The following is a 19,984-nucleotide window of genomic DNA, read 5'->3' on the forward strand; positions in this document are numbered from 1 at the left end:
AGCAAACGATTTTATATAAGAGCGTTGAATAGAAGAAAAAAATTTGTTACCTTCGTAAAGGAAATATTTGTCTCAATACATCAAGTTATAAATTACATCCTTACACCTCCCAACATAACTAATATAATGTAGCTACTGTGTGCTTTGGGACACAATAATTGCGCTTACATGCATAAACTTCTCGGATTTTGAATCATGGCGGCCTTTTGATGTCAGGACAGTGATCACTAATATATGAATGGCGAAACGTAGAAGCCGAATCACCTACGCCCCAAAGTCAAGGCGCAGAAGCCGTGCATCTGATCGTAGTCAGTCGGCTGTGGAATCAAATGTACCGAGGATAAAGGAAACAGATGTCTTACCATCGACTAGTCAAGAAAAGGTAATCTCATGGTTCATTCTACATTATTCGGTTACTGAGGGAGCTTATTTTTTCCACTTTAAACCTTTGAAATTCTAAGTGAATAATTTTGAGGACCTTAAACTGACTTCATAGCCTTCATTGGCTTGGTTGTGTCAGAAGGAGTTGTGTTTCCACCCGCGGCAAGGAAGGGAGAGGGGACATTTTGAAAATGAGCTGGTTATACTATTGAATATCAATAGCGATAGCAGTCATGTAATGATGATTGTTTTGTTTCGATTTTAACAGAGTGAAATTCGTTCTGCAAACGAGGAGCATTTATCTCCATGCAGAAATTTAAAGTCTAAAAGAACTGAAGGTACAGAGTTGATTTTGTTGTCAATGATTGTTTATAACAAGGTGCACTGAAAAATGGCCAAAAAATACTCGTTGTCCGATCAAAACTCCTCCTCATGCGGCAGCGATAATTTTTTTCAGTTTGTTTGGCTTTGTTCCCTTTCAGGTAAATCTGGAAGGACACCCAAGAGTAAACAAAGAACAAATCTATTTCATGAGAGAGGAAAAGCATTGAGGGATGATGGAACGCCACAGCGCATTCAGGATATAACTGTCACAAAGAGGACATATGCTAGATGGAAGCCACTTTGCATGTCAACAAAAACATATACTAAACAAGTCCTTGAAAACTTGATTTTGTAAGTTATGCTGGTTCCCTCAAAAATCAACTGTAGGCTCAGGGGGGTCCTACACCAGCAGGAAAGAAACTTTTCAGTCAAACAAGTAGGGTCACATTAGTGAGAGGTAACTGTCAGTGTTCTGACATTGAGAACTGAGCCAGAGTGCATGTTTACTGCTCAAAAAAGGAAGGACATCCCAATTGTGGGTCCCGTTGAGAGTGTGTTAATGGTCTTTGTCAAGAACTTCTATGACCATTGTAAAAAACCTTGAAATTGTGAGGGATAATAATGCTAACCATTCATGTTGAGAGTGCAAAGGCCTAGAAAATGTTTGCATTTTCCAAGTTGGTGGTGTTCTAAATTAATAAAGTTCCTCTGTTCACACAATGATTTCTTCTGTTTACCTTGGTTTTCCAAAATCTACATGCTCAACTCAAGCACTGCTGTGCCTCTGACCTTTTTTTCCGATTGGAAAAGTTTGTTTTGATTGGAATAGTTAAGGTTGCTCTTGAAAATACCACAAAATAAACTCATTTGCATCCCATGCCTAATATGCTTGCAATGATTTTCTACTCTATTGGGTACAATCTTTATGGCTTGGGTTATCAAAAGGTAATGATGTTAAATCTGTTTTTCTTTATAGGAGTGTTCTGAATGACTTTCCAGATTCCAAGAAGAAGAGAGAAATTCAGTTTCATTTTCAGCAAATATCTGAAAGGTAAATTTACCTTATAGGGACTGATCTTAGCCTTTTTTAGAATCTAAACATTGGCATCAGCATTAATTTCTTCCACCAATAAAATGAACATGAGATTTAAACCAGAAATTGTTTGAACAGGATTGCGATTAGGCTTGACAACGTCAAAGGACCAACCCAAAGAGGAGACTACACCAAAATGGAAACTGAATCAGTAAGTCAAGAAACAAGCAAACAATTTTTAAAATAATGACTGTGAGTTAGTGGTACATGAGTTTCCAGTGTTATTTTAGATTGATTTCAACTCTTACCTAAAAATGACCAAATTTTGAAAGAATTTAAACTTTTTTTAAACACAGCATGAATTGGAAGATGCATTAATTTCTTGTACTAATCAAGTAAATGCCTTGGAGAAAGAGTTAAATGACCAGACAAGGTAAGGAAAATTGTTCTTCCACTATGACTACCCACAGATACATGTAAATTCAGCTTATTAAAAGTATCCAAAAGCCTACCTTACTCAGGCTGCCCACCTCCCTGTCTGTCTCTCAGTGTGTCTCTCTAGATAAAATAGGTATGGTTGGTGTACTTTGTCATATTGAAATAACCATCTTATATCTAGTATGTTACAGGTAAACCTGTAGTAAGTGACACATTAATAAATGGTCACCCTGTATTAAGTGGCCAGTTATTGTAATTTTCTCCTCTATTCATTCATTGTTAAAAACAAAGAAATTGCTTTCAAAATTGAGAGAAATTTGGAAACTTTTCACTTCCAACATTCTCATTCAGGCTTTTAGAACAGGATGAAGAGAAGGTGAAAAGCTTCAGGGATAACAAAAACCAGCAAAACCAACCCCAGGTAGTTAATTTCCCATATTTCTAAAAATATGTTATTGACCGAAACATGAAATCAGCAAGGGCAGATACTTGCCAGCTTTTTCTTGCATAAAATTTTAAGAGTACAAAGTATTGTTGTTGTTTATTCTCAGTCCGTAATTATTACAACACACACACAGACACACATAATCAAAGGCCCCTTAGGGCTACCTCATGGTATGTTTTAGTTCTTCAATTAAGTAGAAGAGAACTTTAACCATTTGCAGTCTCCTTCCAATATTGCATGATATCCATATACCCTTAAATGACCTGGGCCCAGTTGTATAAAGGGCAGATAACACTATCTGACAGATAAATTGCTATCCAGTGGATAACTGTTCACAAAATACATTGTGCTATTCACTGGATTATGATATATCCAGTGGATAGCATTATCTGGCATTCAAACAACTGGGGCTAAATATTTATTAACTTAAACCGCGTTAGCTGGAACACTAAAAATAAAGCATATGCATATTCAGTAACAACAGACAAAAGATAAGGTTTACTTAAAAGTCAGATACATTGATGGCCAAACAGTAAAAAAATATCATGGAACTGTGGCCACATTGATGCTAAAAATTTGATCTTTGCCTAAGCAATGAATTAAATTTAACTGTGCCTTAAAGTTCTGACTAATAAGATTCACATTGTCAAACCAATACCAAAATAGCTCACAAGGTAATTGCGTAAGAAAGTTAAAATCCAGTGAAATCTATAAAAGCTCAAAACAAGCTAAATCAGCTGCCAAATTTGTGTAAAATATGCCAAATTGCAGCCAAACAGATATGCAAAAATCAACTTGGAGTCAAGAGTTAAAATTGCTTATGCATGGCAACAAAATGTTTCCATATCTATCACTGAAACTTGTCATCATTGATTTTAAGACTTTGAACCCCTCCTCATTCTGATTGAGTATTCTTATGCACATTTCCTCTCTATTTGTGAGGAGCAGAAGGGTGTATCTCAATAAGGATAGAGCAAAAAGAAGGAAAAACTAGCTAGATCATTTTAGCTTATTGCCTGAGGACAATTGATAACTCCATGTACTCAGGTAAAAATTATGGCATTTGTATAACCTTCCAGATATTTGAACAAAAGACAGTAGGATAACTTTGGAGACAGTCTAAGCAAACCTGGTAGGGGAGGTGGGAGACAATTCATTTAATCCAAGTTTTAGTGTTTACATTAATTGTCTAACAGATCAAAAATAGAGTGAGTGAGTGAGTGGATTTTTTCCTTCTACACCAAAACCTAACAGTATGAGGCTGTTTCTAGTATTTAGAATGAATAAGCTTTGGCAGTTGAGAATTTATTCTTTATTATGGCAATTACCACACCATTATCTTTACAGGAAATAAAGGTCAGGTTGAAGCCTAGGCTGAGATTGATTTATTGATAAAATAATAGTAATAATAATAAAAGCATTAATTAAATACGATAAAATTACAGCATAGCTGATGTGGTAGTGTTTAAGTCAAGTCTAAGGAGTAAAAAGGAAAAAGAAACTACAGTTGTAATTAAAACTACAAATACATGATTAAGACAAGAAATTTAAAGTTATATCCACTAATAAATTAAAAAGTGTAAAATTTTGAGGGAATTTTCTTACTGGTTTAAACTTGGCAACCAAGCTGGTCGTTCTCTCTTCATTGGCAAGCCTTTTCCAGAGTACGGTACTCATGTATTGGATGGACCGCTTGATATTATCTGTCTCAGGTTTTGGAATGTATAAACATACTTGTTTTCTTAAACAGTACCTACTCTCATGTTTTGCCAGTAAGTCTTCAAGAGGGCCAAGCATAAACCCATAACAACATTTCTAGGCAAAAACAAGTAGTTGCTGAAGTAAATGAGCCATGAAGGCTCTCATTTTTGTGGTGTTTGAAACAACTTCAGTTGGCATACACAAATCTAAGTAGAAAATAATTCTAGGGGCCCCTTGTGTGTAATCGGTCAAGTTTATCAAACAATGTTTTTGCAAGAGCCCCAGAATATTGATGAGTTTTGGATGGTAATATTACGTTGAAGTAGAAGTCTATCCAAGCATTGACAGGAAAGAAATAAAATGATTTTTAAAAATCGAGTTTCTATACAAAAATTTGGTCAATTCCAAAATTGAAATCACTATCAAAATCAACACCCAAACATCTGGCTCGGGTTGTTTGAAGGGTGGATAATGCTATGTTTTATTAACACTTATCTGTTGGGTAGGACTATCTGCCCTTTGAACAACTGGGCCCTAGTGGAGTTAACTTAATTAATAATAGTAGAGCCAAATTTTATACCCTGTAGAGGGCCAATGGAGGTGCTGTGTTTCATTAAAATAACCTCTGTCTTGCACAGGTGTGGTGCTAAAAAATTATCTTGGTGCCAATTAGTGAGTTTACTCAAAGTAAAATTAAGAGATGTGGCCACCATGTTAGGGTTGGAGCTGGTTACGTAAACAATGATGTCATCAGCATACATTTGAAATTCACCTTCGCAATTATTAACAATGTCTGGTAAATCATTAAGAAGAGTGAAAATAGGGAGTGACCTTGTGGAACACCAAAAGTAACTCTGTGTACACTGGAACTACAGCCATTAATGGTAGTAACTTGGTATTGGTAGGCAAGATAATCCCTTATCCACAACCAAATGTCTCTGATGATTCCTATGCCTTGTAACTTTTGAAGTAGGACAGAATGTGATAAGGAATCAAACACTTTCTTAATGTCAATGATCCTGATTGTCTCGTTATTATCAAGTGCTTGATTGATTCAGTTGTTAATTTTGTTTCTTTACTACACAGCTCCATCCTCTGCTCCAAGTTGAGGCTCAAAACTCCTTAAATCTACCAAGCTTGTCAAATGAAGAGTGTAACTTATCTACAGTGTTCCAGGCAAGTATATCGCCTGGCTAATTAGTTAAATTTTATAAATTTGAAGGTGAACATTAAGTGAAAATGTCTAGGAGTGTTGTATGTAGGAGTGTTACTATGGTTTAAGAAAAAGAGTTGAGTAATGACCCTTTTATCAACAAAATACCCCTTTTTTTCCTTTTAATAGGTTGTAAACTTTGTAGATTAATTTATGATTTCTGCAACAGGTATCCTCCATCCTGCAAGGCAATGGACAACGACTAGCTCAAGCACTAACCAAGCTGAGTGATCAAACAGAAAAACTTGGCTTCAGAAACTGGCTGGAGGCTGTATCTGAAACAACTCATGTCTTACATGATTCTTAAGCATGAGAAAATTGCCTTAAAGTTTGTATATATGGATTTTTTTGAGTGATAAAAATTGTCATGAAGACGAGAACATTCTGTATTACACTAATAAACTTATCAAAGCATTATTTCAATATGAGTGTAATCACTTGCAGTGTTTTGACAGTACAATATTAATCTTAACCCATTGACTTCCGATGCGCCCTCATGCGCCCAGAAATAAAACCCCTCTGAAATTCCAATGCGCCCTCATGCGCCCTGTCAGAAATGGCTTGTTTTGATTGGCTGTAGCTTAGAAACAAAACTCCCCTGGGTATTGAAAAGCAGTGAAACGTGACATGCAAAAAATAAGCTTTCGTTTGAGACCAAACTCACTATTCCACGTTAACCGTGCGATTTTTGACAAATTTTTCAAAAATATGTCGTGGTCTAAGACATGGCTTCTGGAAGAATTGATGAAAGTTAATTTTCATCCGATGAAGAGCAAGAAGTCTTCGCTGGTTTTATCATCGAAGAAATTGAAAAAAGCGACAAGCTCGTCAAGCACCGCATGAACAAAACTTGCTTCGCAATGTGGATGACGAGATGGAAGACTTTTTCGACCTACGGTCGCAAGAAAGGGGAAGCGATTCCGATGTTGAGCTATACGCTAGTGAGGAGGAAGAAGGAAGCGACGAAAGTAGTGATGAAGAATCTGCCGCAGAAGAAAGCCGACCAAATGCTCTTCAATGGTCTAGCTAATTGCGACAAATTAATGTTGAAGAATTCTCCATTCGTCGTGGCCCGACCAGAGATCTCGGAGAAAATGCAACTGCCAAAGATTTCTTCAATGTATTTATCGACGATGCTTACATTGACGAAATCGTCCGATACACCGTTGCGTACGCTCGTTCGAAAGGGGATCGATCGTTCACATCTACTCAAGCGGAAATTTCAGCGTATCTCGGGCTAAACATTTTCATTGGAATCCATGAACTTCCTCAGCTGGCAATGTACTGGGATTCTGACGAGTTTGTTGGAGTTGATTGCTTAAAAAAAACGATCCCAGAGCACCGCTTCATGACTCTGGGGAAATATTTACATCTTGCTGACCCGACCGCAGAAGACCAAAACGATCTCCTCTGCAAAGTTTGCCCCCTTGTAACTCGCTTGGAGCAAAAGTTTGCCTAAGCGAAGAACATATATGCATTGTTCAAAGTGAAACTTTTCATTTAGGCGTAAAAATTGGTTTGTTCTTGCTCATGACTCGCAAAAAGTAATTTTATAGCTGCGCCTTGTGACGTGTCGCGATGTCGCTATGGCGGGCAAATTCAAAATTGACCCGCGTTAGAAAGTTTAGGATTCCTTTTGTTAAGGAGAAATTTGCGATCCGTCTTTTGGTGTTGTATTTGAGGGAAAGCTTTTTACATGATTCTGATGGAATAAGAGTGCAAAAGAGAGTCATCATACTGATAAATACTTTCAAAGCTGAAGGCAACCTTGCTAATGACTCGCTGTACATCATGAAGTTGAATCCGTTCTCTAGCTTTAGAATTTTTTTTGAGAGAGCCTGATGCTCAAGTTGAAAATAAAATTTGACAGGGGGAAAGTGTATTATTTAATATGCAAATTTGTGCAGTTTCCCTTCAGTAGAGTGAAATGAAGACATTAAAATCTTAAATTATTTTGGCAGTGGTCTGTGTGTTCACTGTGGCAGCCATTTTCTCTGGAATTTCAGGGGGTGGTCTGAGCTCTAAGGTGTGGGGCTCAATGGGTTAATGAAGAAATAAGGTCAGCCTTGAACCACGGTGATGCACTGCAATTTCTTTTTTAAAATTAATTTCTGTAACAGTAATTGACAAATTGTTTATTGGAGTGAAGAATTCAAGAAATTTGAGCAGCTACTGTACAGGTATAAATAAGTTATAAGCCATGTTTGTACATAAGAACTGTATTACACACTTTGTAACTACACCTCAAAAGTAACATTTCGTAAAGGATATATATATTTGTACATCTCATATTTTTTTATACAGTTGCTCATCATAGAAAAATTACAACTCCAGCTGTTACCAAACATTTTCTTTACTGTAAGTTTCATGCAAACCATAACTCAAGTTAATCTTTTATACCAGCAAAAACAGGAAGATTTGCTCTGCATTCATTTTACGGATGGAAGTCCCTCACGCGCATCCAACATCCGTTTTTTTGCTCTTTGGAATGCATCTATTTAGTGAAATTAGAGAGCATTTTAATCAGAGAAAAGTCAGTTACCATAGTGATTTGATAGAGCACCTGGAGCACTCATTTACGTTTGCTACCTGTAGGGAGGGCATGTATTTGAAAAAGGGTGCTTAGTAGGGACAGCGCACTTATTTCTTTTCTGGATAACAGCAGAGTGCGCAAAACAAAGCTTTGATGTCTATTTAACAAGGATCAAGAAGACTGGAAAACAGACTTGTTGTCCTTGTATCCCACTAGGTTAGAACAAGCATCCATCTGAAGGAACTGTGCATTAAAATGGACACAATAGTTGAGAGACTGAGACAAAGACAACTGTTTTTGCAAAGAGGCATTCAGTGAGAAATTAAAGGAAGATGAACTACAGTTGATCTCAATGTACATGTACTCTACAGTGCTAACATTGAAACAGAACAGGTGCATTTGTCGGAATAGGGGTATTTTTAGCATAGGGGTTCTTCTATAAGGACGCTTATAAGAATTGGGGCATTTAATGACAAAAAAATTTGAGGGGGGCACTTATCAAAACAAGGGGGCTAAAGTGAATCATTATGGTATTTTACAAATCTTTACCTAATTTTTTCAAAAAATACACACACATACGAAAAATAAAAACCAGAATGTTTATTTTTTTTAAGTTTTAGTATAAACATACCACTTTAACTATAACTTATGAAACAAGCACAAGCCCAGCACTCAATAAGTTCATCCTAATTTAGATGACAACATCCAACACCAAAGTAGGAATGAAAGGTGTTAAATGCTAAGAAAAAACTCAGAATTCTGTTGGTTCCTTGCACTTTTTTTATGTTTTTGTTTTTGTTTTGGTTTTTTTGTATTTTTAGAATTTTTTTAAAATTTCATTTCATCATTTAGAAATAGTGAAATATTGTTGTAGAAAATCCCTTCAACTCACCCATAACTTGTGCTAAAGAGTCCAGAGCATTCATTCCACTTTAAAAATAGAAGAGACTAATTTAAAATATTTATGTACATTTTTCCTTTTAAAAAAGGGAAATAAGAAGTCAAATAAAGATGTAACAACAAATCACCAACAATGTGAAAAAAAGAATTAACACTATGGAAATGGGACCCAAAATTCACTGTGGAAATTGATAGTTTCAAGAAGCAACATATTCCTGGTACAGCACTGTTGATTACTATTTAAGCCTTGAAGTTACCCATAGGCAGAATTTAGCAAAGGCAGAAGCTACTCTTTTAAGCATTTACAGTAGTTGACCCACCCTAGTCTGTCCAGTATAGTTCTTGTGCGACGAGTTTTCTTTGCTTTTGAATCCATAAAAGACCTTCAAAGAATAACAAATAAGTAGAATGGCAAAATGTGGATCACAAACATTGAAAGTACCAGCCATGTTAACAACTTTTAGACCTTTGTAAACTTACTGACACTGCTGCATGACATGAAACTTGACATTAACACTCCCAGATCCAGCTGTCCTGAAGAAATATTTGCTCAATACCTTATCCTGTCATAAAAAAAAAAGATGATATATGAAAATTGATGGTACAGAGTCAGTGCCCCAAAATACTTAGTCATGCTTGTTCCTAAGGGGAAAGGAGGTGAAAAGTGATGTACAGGTACTCTTTTAAGCAAGCTACCTAAACCTGGACAAATCAACTGGCTAGGTGATAAAGAGATTTCCAGTGCAGGGTCAGAAATTCCCAGCAGCTGGTCACCAAAATTGACAACTAGTATCTGGGAATTTCATCCTAATCACTCCAAGGGCAACGCACTTTAAGTCTTAGCAATGTTCTTCATGTAACCAGCCATCAGACCTTCAAGAAACAGAACATCCATTCTTTGATTTGTTCTCTTTCTATACAATAAACAGGTGTTCCTTCAGGAGCAAGGATATTTTTGAAGCAAATAAATGTCTTTGAAACATAAGCATTCTCTTATTTGACTGACTGGTCAAAGGTCTTATGAATCAGACTTTTGGTGAACAAACTGATCATGTTTAATTACCACTCAACCCACAGAAAATAGAATCAGTAACTCAGACTCTGCAGTGGTCACAACTGTCACATAATACAGATTTTATACTATATATCTTACATCAGCCATGGCAGGTTTCTGAGGATATGTAGGATCTTCCAATTCTGATGATCCACCAATAAAGAACCTTCGCATCTCTGGACCTGTGCCATTTCCTATTGGTCGCCAAGTGTTCACTTCCATACTGTAGCTGCCTGGTAATTTTGAACACAATGAATTATTTCAATTTGTTTGAACTGTATGAGTTGACCTATTTTATGTTCATAACCCATGTGAATTATTAGGTGAAACTCAAAATTTAAGCATAGATGTCTCTCATCCTGATTCTACACAAAGCTTTATGGGGTATGGCTACTTATGCTAATATATGCATAACTTCTCTTACCAGCTTTACTGGGTATAGTGATGTATGCATAACCCTCAGCTCTGAACCTTTCCCAGCTGTCCAATGACAACACCTCCAGAAAGAGTGTTGGCCAGTGAATAAAATCATCTGAACAATAATATAAAGAAGCAACATGAGACATTTTCAAAGATCTCCACTTATCAGAATTGTTCAAATGATGCTGGAATTCCAATCAAACTTACCACAATCATCATCCTCTTGATAGATCAATGAGAAATCAAAAGGGAAACTAAAGTGTGCCACATAGTCCTTTGAATATGAAAATAAAAATAAGTCATTACAAAATCTTGGATGAATAATATCCAACAAGTTATTCAAAATACGGGATAAGACGACTTGAGATTATCAAAGCATCAAAACCATATGGGTTAAGGCTTGCCCCTTCTTGTGCATGGTGACTGTAACAAGATAGTAGCCCCTTATAATTTGTCCACTTTTCCTGACAGTGCACTGGTATTCATTTATACTTTTGGTTAGTATCTTGAGCCCAGTATAGCATATGCTCTGCCACCATCTCTCCTGGTAGCGTTAACTACTAACTTCCCCAAAATAATTTGAGGATGGACATCAAATTTTGTACTTCGTAAACTTTTTCCCCAAATAGATGCTCTTTAGCAATTGTTTGGAAACTTACTCACTTAATTATTTTTACAATACTTATAAATGACAACAAATCTGATCGCACGATAAGCTGAATTTTTAAAAAAATTACTTCTCCTTCCAGCTTTGTCATGCAGGTCTGTGTGACACCTGATAAAACTGGGTCATCAGTTGGTCTCCATTCTACATTACAAAGAGAAGTGGAAAATAAACAGATCTGTGTTTTTCCTCTACAATACCTACAGTTCTGCTCATGCACTAACTATATTATGCAATAAATTATATGTGACTCTTTACAGGGAAAATGAGTGACATTGTAATATTTCTAAACTCAAGACACCAGTAATAGTGTCTTTTCTGTTAAACTTGTCTACAACAGTCAAATTTAAAATTGTTGAATCTAAAATCAAGTACTTGATTCATTAACTAGCTGTGTTCTTGTTGTTCATTAGTGTCAGACCTCACAAAATTCAAACTTTGCAATGAATAAGACAAAAATTCAATTTTTTGACACGTCGTCAAAAAGTGGTCTTGTCTCCAAATACAATCTCCTAATTGATAGTTTCATAACTTCTAGTCACTGACTCCCAAGCCATTCACTCAAGTAAACAACTGGATTTCTAGAGTGAAACTAATACCTTCGAGATAATTTTGTTTTAACAACTGAGTTGATATATGTAAATTAGCCACCATAAAGAGCATCCACAGCTGACATTTCAGGCCTCAAAACTATTTACAGTGGCCAATTTACATTATCAACTCAGTTGATAAAACCAAATTATCTTGTTATACTCCCACTTATGTGGCACTTACATTTTAATACCTGTGAGAGTTCTGCACTCTTACCACACAGATTATGAAACTTTACTTTTCTAAGTATAAAATACCAAGAGTTCACCACTATTCTTTTATTGTGGCCTATGGTTTATTGATCACTCACTTTCAGGCAGATCCAGAAAAAAGTGAACATATAGACCATCATAGTCAAATCCTTTGGCAGAAACTATAGTTGAAACAAAATTCATTGGTTAGGTTGGATGAAGATCAATGCATACAAGTAAATGGCCAATTCTGCAAGAGCTGGTCCTGCTTTCTTTGGCATGAGATGAAGTATGGCAACTCCTCCTGGATCAGATCTCAGTCCAACAAAGGTTATTGTAAAGTACCCCCACCCCCTTTAAATTTTGGCAGCACTCTATCATATTCTTGGAATGAGAGAGAGGCACTGTGAATTTCAAGTATCTAACCCAGGAACGCTACACAAAGACCCCACCATTCTTGCTTCTTCTTTACCAAATAGACACTACTAACAATAGCAGTAGAGTTTAAACCACACTTAGTACTATTCAGTTCTAATAAATCTGTTTAACTTACCTATCTCCCCCAAAATATTCATTCTCAAAACACCAGGTTCTGGCTGTAACAGCAGAAAAAATTGAGTCCATGTTTTCACTAACAGAGTATCATTTTGTTATATTAAACTATCATAATAATTATACATGCAGGAGCTTTGCTAATTTCCTCTTAAACAGGTTGTCTAAAACAGCATCTGATAAATTGTACTCCAACAAAAACCTTTAATTAACTAGCGAATCTAACCATAGTCTCAAATCCAGATCCAACTTGTGAGGCCAAATACAAAGCATGTCTGTTGTAAAGCTGTTTGAAACAACAAACATAAAACACTTCAATCTATTACACTGACAGATAATGATTTTACAACAATAATATAGAGATATATTGTTTGAATAGATTATAAGACACATCTTAAACAGACTTACCTCATTGAAACTCTTGAATTCTTGCTCCCGTTGATCACTAAAATTTACCAGTGAAAAAGAAAATTAAACATGATGGTAAATATCATCATTGAAAATAAACAATAAAATACAAAAAAGTTAAAGGGAGGTATTTCATTTGGAAAACTGTACCCAGAAGTTCCTCAAATTCACTCAGCCAGTTTTGCTTCTTCTTGGTTCATTGTGCCTCTTTTGTGTTTTTTTTATCAAGTCAAACTGATACTTTGTAGCCTTAAGAAAGCTGCAAATTGTTGTTTCCAAAAGTGCAAAAACACAACATATTGAGACATGACTCCTAAAAATAATTGAAATGGGAAAGCTGTATAAATGAAATAATGTTCTTGACTTAAATCAGTGGCCAGTTTCTTGTGTAATTCTGGGTGTTACATGTTTAGGAAGAATTTGTCACTAAAGAAAGATGGCATCTGTCTCATCACAAGGCTTATTGTAGTTGAGACATGAAATAAAACAAAATAAAATGGGGTTTCTGCAATTTGCAAAATGGAAATCCATAATTTGCTAAAAAAGAATCCTTGCAGACAACTCCAGCAGCTGGAATGATGAAGTGTTCATTTCATCACTGGTGTGGCTGCATACCCAGCCTAGCAAACAATAACAACTAGACCAGGAAGTATAAAATGAAAATCTGTATTTTAGCAAAGTGTGTTTGTGAGATTGGAATCTGTTTTAGCAAAATGGGAAATCTGTAATTTTGCTAAATAGAAATCTCTATTTAGCAGAATGGGAAATCTTTACATACATACAAAATTAAATATATTGCGTACCTTGTCATTTGAACAGAACAGTGCTCAATAGTATATTCATAAACCTCTGCAAGAGAAAAAAGAAATAGTTGTTCAGCTTAGGTCTGCTATGCAACACTACTACAGCTACTGCTTTGCTAATTAAGGTTATCATTTAGCCTGTCAGAAGGTACAAAATGGAACAATAAAGTGATTCTGTAAATGACATTAAGAATGTCATTAGTGAAACTCAATATTGTTGCATGAAGTCTTTGAACGGTAACATTCACAGTACCTCTCAGATCATTTTGTGTCTCAATACGGTATGGTGGCTTTTCCCCATTGAAGTCAGGTTTAACAAAAATTTGTCCATTAGCATCAATCTGCACAAAAAAGTTGAAAACTTATAATGAGGGAAGATGTTTCAAATAATGTCAATTTAATCATCCATCCATATTAAGTAGGGTACAACAGCGTACTACAAACTAAGTAAGGTTATCACTCAATTCCACAGTTGATTATTTTGTACAATAGTTGAAAAAACCTGTTTGACACCCTTACTTATATATAAGTTATTAATAGTATATTAAGCAACACTATATCAATATGTTTAAATCACCTAGAGCAGGTTTAGATGTTATGAAGCTTTCCATAATTCAAAAAAGGAATGTCTTAGGGCTTATTTTGTACCTTAATGGAAAACAGGACATATTCATCATTCTGATCAATTTCAGCTCTAGGACAAAAGAAGGAGAACTGGTATGTAATGCAGGTAGGTTTGTATCTAATGACTCAATAGCAGTTACCACCAAGGTAAATGTTTTCTTCTAGATGTCAAGTTCCAGCATTTTACAACTGAGTGTCCTGAGAGTATAACTGTAGTTAGTATTGAACTGAACTAAACAGCTTATTAGAAAAAAATGAATATTACAAAGATTCACAGATGATAACTCAACCAATTGCTAGACAGCATTAAAGACAACATTTTCTGTGTAGTTACAAAGTGGTGTGCCAATAAGGTGAGGAGGGGGGGGGGGGGGTTTAACATCATTCAAGGTATTTAACCTGGGGTGGTTCAGCTGACTGTGAGGACTGGCACAAAAAAAAAAAACAAACAAACAAACAACAGAAGAGAGGTGTTAGAATGTCTGCCTGAAGGAATGTACAATCACTAACTTTCCCTCTGGAGCAAGATCTGCCATTACATGCATGGTCTTGTATGGTATGTTAACAACATGGGCAGTTGTTTTGCTAGTTTCTGTTTCATGAACAACAATTGGATCAGTTCTGGTAATGAATCCACCGGGTCTATTCCTAAAAAAAATGCAACAAAATAGGTAACTCTTCATTATTAAGAGCACAAAAACACTACAAAAAAATCAGAGAAGGACAAAAGGTAATATGTTATTCTTTAGAAGTAAAATTTTGTTGATTACCAAAATTCCTTTTGCCAGTCTGACCTAGATGGCATAATACTCACCTGCGGTCAACTCTGGTTCCAATATTTCTCCTCCTAACAGTTGTCATGTTTTTAGTGAGGTAGCTGGGTACTTCATTTGCAGAAGTTGTGAGAGGTCTTGATTCCTGAGGAGAAAATTCTACATTCAAGCTGATGCACTACAGAGCAAGTCATGAATCATAATACAAAGACTCATTAAAATAAACAAAAACAAAGATCTATGTATCCAAAACAGCCCCAGAAAAATAGGAGGTAAGGGGTTGTTTTGCTTATAACTTATTTCCCTTATGACCAGTTCACTAATGTCTTGGGTCGCTTTTCCAACATCTCAGGGTAGTTTGCTAACATCTCATAGGTTGTTTTGCTAATGCATTACAAAAATGTTTAGTGATTCTATTAACAGATCTTGATTGACTTCTAATCAATCCAAAAGTCATAGAGGAGTTCAGTGGAGAAGGTTGATTCAATACAAGTTTATTTAAGAAACACTTAAGTTGATTTGATACATCTGCAAAGTGGATTTGTGGTACACTGAAAGTTGATTTGATGACTCAAGGTCTTTTCAAAACTAAGTAAGGATAAATTTTTAAGATTTTATCAGTCTACCATGCAATAAACCAAAGTGTAACTAAGAAGGACTGAAACTGAGTGAATCATACCCACATTATACAACACAAGTTTCGAATAACACACACATTAATCAGGTGACACATGGTCCAGGTAAAATAGTGACAGCCTTTTCTAAATCATGACTCACATGTTAAATGGGAATTTTCATTCATTAACCAACTTAAACTGAAAAAGCATGTGGTCTCTCTTCTAAAGTAACCTGGAAAAGAGACATTAGTGAAACTGAGAGGCTAATGAAAGGACCCAAGACTTAAGCAAACTGTTTGTTAGCCAAGTTAGCTAATGTATCTGATGACTAAGATCCTCTTAGGCTGAAAATTATTTGGAAGAGCCTTGCTCAGAAGCTCATTGACCTACACTACTAGTAAGACCCTTCACTTCTTTCCATGGATAAATGCAAGTCCATTGAAGGCTTCTTTCCACCATTTGTCAGCTTTTCCTGACAATTTGCAAATAACTATTTAATCCACCAAAGTCTAGGAGAAAGACACTGAATGCAAATTTTCATGACCAAGAATGACACAGGAGGTTCAATACTTGGGTTTGAATCCCAACATTGTAATTAAGATTCCACTAGGTAAAGGACAATTTTATTCCTAACTGAAAACAACAATAAGGATTATGATTTCTGTTGACCTACCTCATCCACATTAACATAGCTATCACAATCAACGTAAGAGAAAAGTCTCCTATTTGGTCTTCCACCCTTTTTCCTTCAAACACAATAATCAATAATAGCACCAAGATTAGTCAAATAGACTAGCCTGGGTTGTGCAATACAACATTGTTGATTAGTTTTGTAGCTTTATGAACAATTAAATCATTTACATCTTGTTTACATCAGTCAAAACTACCACACGTCTAAGTTCTGTTTTAATATTCAATTCATACATTAAATATGAAATTGATTTTTAATGTTTACTGGGATAGTCACTCCAAGAATAGTGCTAACAAGATCTAAAACAACTAGCCTCTGACTTTTAAATAACTGAAATGCCACCAAAATACAACTCTCATACACCCTACAAAATAGTAGCTGAATATTTCAAACATGTACTTCATTAAAAACTATCTAGGAGATTTATACCATCACCCAAATACATGTGACAACTTTTCCTTTAATACTTTAGGTTATAAAGTTTAGCTGAACCTGGCTGTGTTTCAGCTTACAAAATAGAATTTCAAATTACTGACATTTTAAAAAAAAAATGTTTATGCCGTCAAAACTCAGTCAAAGAATTACAGACTGTGCACTTTTCTGACATCAGAAGGTTATTATTCATGGCGATAAAGTTTAAAGGTCAGTTTCCATTTTTAACAAGGATTCACTGAGGATCAATAACATTACTTAAGATTTTTCAGTCTGCTAATCAGTTATCTCATCTAAAATCATATTGACAGGGAACAAATCTCCCTCAACATATCGATTAACATACCTTAGCTTTAATATTTCTGCATGATATTTCTGCTCTAGAGGTCCAAAACAATTGGTAAGATCTCCATAGAGTTCCATCTCTCTCTGATGTTTTGGTTCAAGAAAACTGAGTGAATGTAATATTCACATAGAACTACACAAGGTATTTATCATTAAAATGAAAAAAAAAAAACTTGAAACTATAAAATGTATACATCAGGATATATACATCATGTAAATGTATACATCTGTGTCATCAGGAAATGCTTATTGAACAGGGTCAAGAAAGTTAGGTCTCAGTCAAGCCATTTTAGCTCCATTTGTCAAAGATTGGTCACATGGTTCAAAATGGGTAAACAGTTGTCACCCCATAACAATATCAACTGTGAAGCATAGAGAACAGTCCATTATCATTGTGTCTGTATGCCACTAACAATATTTCCACAAATTTGGATTTGTTTCTTCATAAATACCCTGAGGATTCTGCACTTTGAAAGTTAAGTATCCATGATATACAAGGAGATTGAAAGCAGATGGCATCTGTCCTTTGTTGATTTTATAGTCAAGAAGAAGCTATTTCACAAAGAAATAGTGTTTTGTTTCCAGCATGATAATGTTATGTGTGGCATGGTTGCTTAATATCAGGAAAATTCAAGCTAAAATGAATTACTTAAGGCCAGGGAAGAGTCAGGGAAATTCACTTTGAGTCAGGGAAAATTCAATTTAGTTTAAAATAAGTAAAAGTGAAGTTGTTTATCTTGTCTTGGCCCTCTTTGTGATGAAAGATGGTGACACTTTCCCTTTTTATGTTGATCATGTACATTGTTTACGGTTGAAAAATTCCTGACCACTATAAATTCTCTTTAAAATGCAAGTTGAGGTTGGTTTGTGAATGAAATCATGGATGTTGACACTTAGCTTGGCATAAACCAAGCATTAGACATGAATGTTATAAATCTCCTTGTGATGGCTTAGGAGTTCCTCATCCACATATACTAGTTTGGATTTTATTGGCTGCCTCAGATTCTTGAATGTTTTAAAAAATTTTTCCAGTCATTTAGTTATTTGAGAACAATAAAAAACTAGAGCATACCAATCAATGCAAAACAAAAAGCCTGGCAGTTTTCACAACAAAATATAGCTTTAATCTAACCTCAAATCACAAAATCACCCAAAAGTTCTTTTTATCATTCATTTTCTTCCCTTTTATGCCCGTTTTATCTATCACTGTGATCTTTAAAAATTGTGTGCTCACAAGTTTGTTTCTCCAGCTTGAGGTTGTTTGTAATATCAATTTAAGACTGGACATTTTGATTATTACAGTTCCTGCATTATCGGTCTTTTGAGAGCTGATTTACCTGTGAATACCAAAATTTTGACAAGAAGAAGGAATTAAATCTATAAGATGTCATCTGAAGCACATACTTAAGCAGCCATTTTGAATTCTTGTTTACCCATTTGACACCATGTGACCACATAGCTCACATGGTCTATTGCCACTAATGATACAAACCTGAGAGAACATCTTTTGTTGCCAATAAAACATAGATTCCTCTGAATCTTGATCAGGTGGTTTACCTTGGTCTATTTTAAGTATGAAAGTCACAATCAATATTTAAATTCAGCAATAGTACCATCTGAAATAAATGACATAGTCCTCACATCTCAGAACCTCCTTCAAAAAAAAAGGTGCAATTTCTAATGACAAAAAAAAATCATCAAACTCTTACTAGGTGGCTATAATCTGACAAAAACTAAAATGAGCTAAAATTACACTTTCTTCTGCCCTCTTGAGCCTTAAACAATTTACTTGACAAGAGTCCTTTTCAGATCATAAATACAAACAAATTTCGTCCATGACTGGTCTCCTTCTCAGATTTTAAGTAAGGGGACTTGTAAAAGAAAAACTTGTCATACTTTTCTATCTACACTGTCAAGAACTACTCGTCAGATAAAACTTATTGATGATGATGCAACTATACAGAATTGTCACGAACTTTGTCTTAACCCCTGCATTTCCAAAGCTTCTCCAGCAACTTCAGCACCCTCTTGATCATTTACGTTCTGCTGAGAACCAAATTTAAACTCTGGAAGATAGCTCGCCGCCGTCACTCGCCTTAAATTCACCCTATGGAAATATTAGGTAAATCAGCTGACTCGCAAAACGGCTTCCGTTATAAAAGCAACTGCATCTGACTTAAATTGAAATGGTTTTGAACTGAGTTATTGGAAGTAGAATATTTTCGTACTTTACAACAAAGTTCTTCGGGGGATCTAACGAGCGGTAATAGCCAACTCCAACATCTTCCAAGAAATCCGCCATATTTGTTTGTCTGACTATGACCCAGGTTCTCAGCGGGTACTCTGTTATGAAGTCCACTGCTGCAAATTGCAAATAAACAAAAGTTTTCTTGGCGCGAAAATATGCTTGGCTCCGCGGACACGATGGCTCACCTGAATTGCTGTTCACCGTCTCATTCTGACGACAAAAGAATTTTTCTATCTCGCCATAACACTCCCTCTGATGAATGTAAGTAAGAAAATAGTTAAAGGTTCTATTGACTTGATATACGGGAGAAATTTTCAAAAGTTTCGACATGCGAGCAGGTTTACCTGGTAAACATGCAAATTTTAGTGTTACAGGAAAGCTAAATACTATCCTACGAAAACAAGACTTTGCCAAAGTAAAATGCTATCTTTCTACTTTCAAATGATGTGATAATCGTTCGGAAATTTCCTTGGAACTTCTTCAAATCATCCTACCTAAATTGACACCTGCGGCACAAAATTGCTTCATGTTGCGAAACTAGACAAAGCGCTTGGACGAAGCTCACGAAGAAGACTCTTACCTTTCTTTTATTTCCCTGGTAAT

General features: G+C 35.6%; 2 protein-coding genes across 3 annotated transcripts; one reads left to right on the plus strand and one right to left on the minus strand.

Annotated features, from left to right (window-relative positions):
* The first annotated feature begins 129 nt into the window (after nucleotides 1-129).
* LOC149035947 (uncharacterized) lies at nucleotides 130-5,958 on the plus strand. The gene is made up of 9 exons (XM_089190182.1): nucleotides 130-382; nucleotides 650-719; nucleotides 864-1,056; nucleotides 1,682-1,756; nucleotides 1,877-1,949; nucleotides 2,095-2,171; nucleotides 2,528-2,597; nucleotides 5,409-5,498; nucleotides 5,705-5,958. The coding sequence occupies exons 1-9, from the start codon at nucleotides 239-241 to the stop codon at nucleotides 5,840-5,842; spliced, it is 930 nt and encodes a 309-aa protein (XP_089046308.1). The 5' UTR covers nucleotides 130-238; the 3' UTR covers nucleotides 5,843-5,958.
* On the minus strand, nucleotides 3,911-19,509 carry LOC149035948 (tectonic-like complex member MKS1). Of its 2 annotated transcripts, XM_089190176.1 has the most exons (23): nucleotides 19,362-19,509; nucleotides 19,110-19,240; nucleotides 18,626-18,696; nucleotides 17,135-17,217; nucleotides 16,339-16,411; nucleotides 15,090-15,193; nucleotides 14,786-14,923; nucleotides 14,300-14,345; nucleotides 13,905-13,992; nucleotides 13,652-13,697; nucleotides 12,849-12,885; nucleotides 12,667-12,726; nucleotides 12,442-12,484; nucleotides 12,008-12,070; nucleotides 11,180-11,250; nucleotides 10,650-10,716; nucleotides 10,447-10,554; nucleotides 10,122-10,255; nucleotides 9,449-9,531; nucleotides 9,289-9,351; nucleotides 8,961-8,998; nucleotides 7,936-8,029; nucleotides 3,911-5,716 (listed from the first exon to the last, which is right to left on the minus strand). In XM_089190176.1, exons 1-22 carry the CDS (start codon nucleotides 19,433-19,435, stop codon nucleotides 7,965-7,967), a joined length of 1,686 nt encoding a protein of 561 aa, XP_089046302.1. In that variant the 5' UTR covers nucleotides 19,436-19,509; the 3' UTR covers nucleotides 3,911-5,716; nucleotides 7,936-7,964. The 2 variants fall into 2 exon arrangements, with proteins under 2 accessions (XP_089046302.1, XP_089046301.1); XM_089190175.1 differs by lacking the exon at nucleotides 3,911-5,716 and having other exon boundaries at nucleotides 7,650-8,029; nucleotides 19,362-19,508.
* Between the last annotated feature and the right edge of the window lie 475 nt (nucleotides 19,510-19,984).

This window comes from Pocillopora damicornis, chromosome 12 (genome assembly GCF_964200805.1).
Source record: "Pocillopora damicornis chromosome 12, jaPocDami1.2, whole genome shotgun sequence".
Classification (NCBI taxonomy): Eukaryota; Metazoa; Cnidaria; class Anthozoa; order Scleractinia; family Pocilloporidae; genus Pocillopora; species Pocillopora damicornis.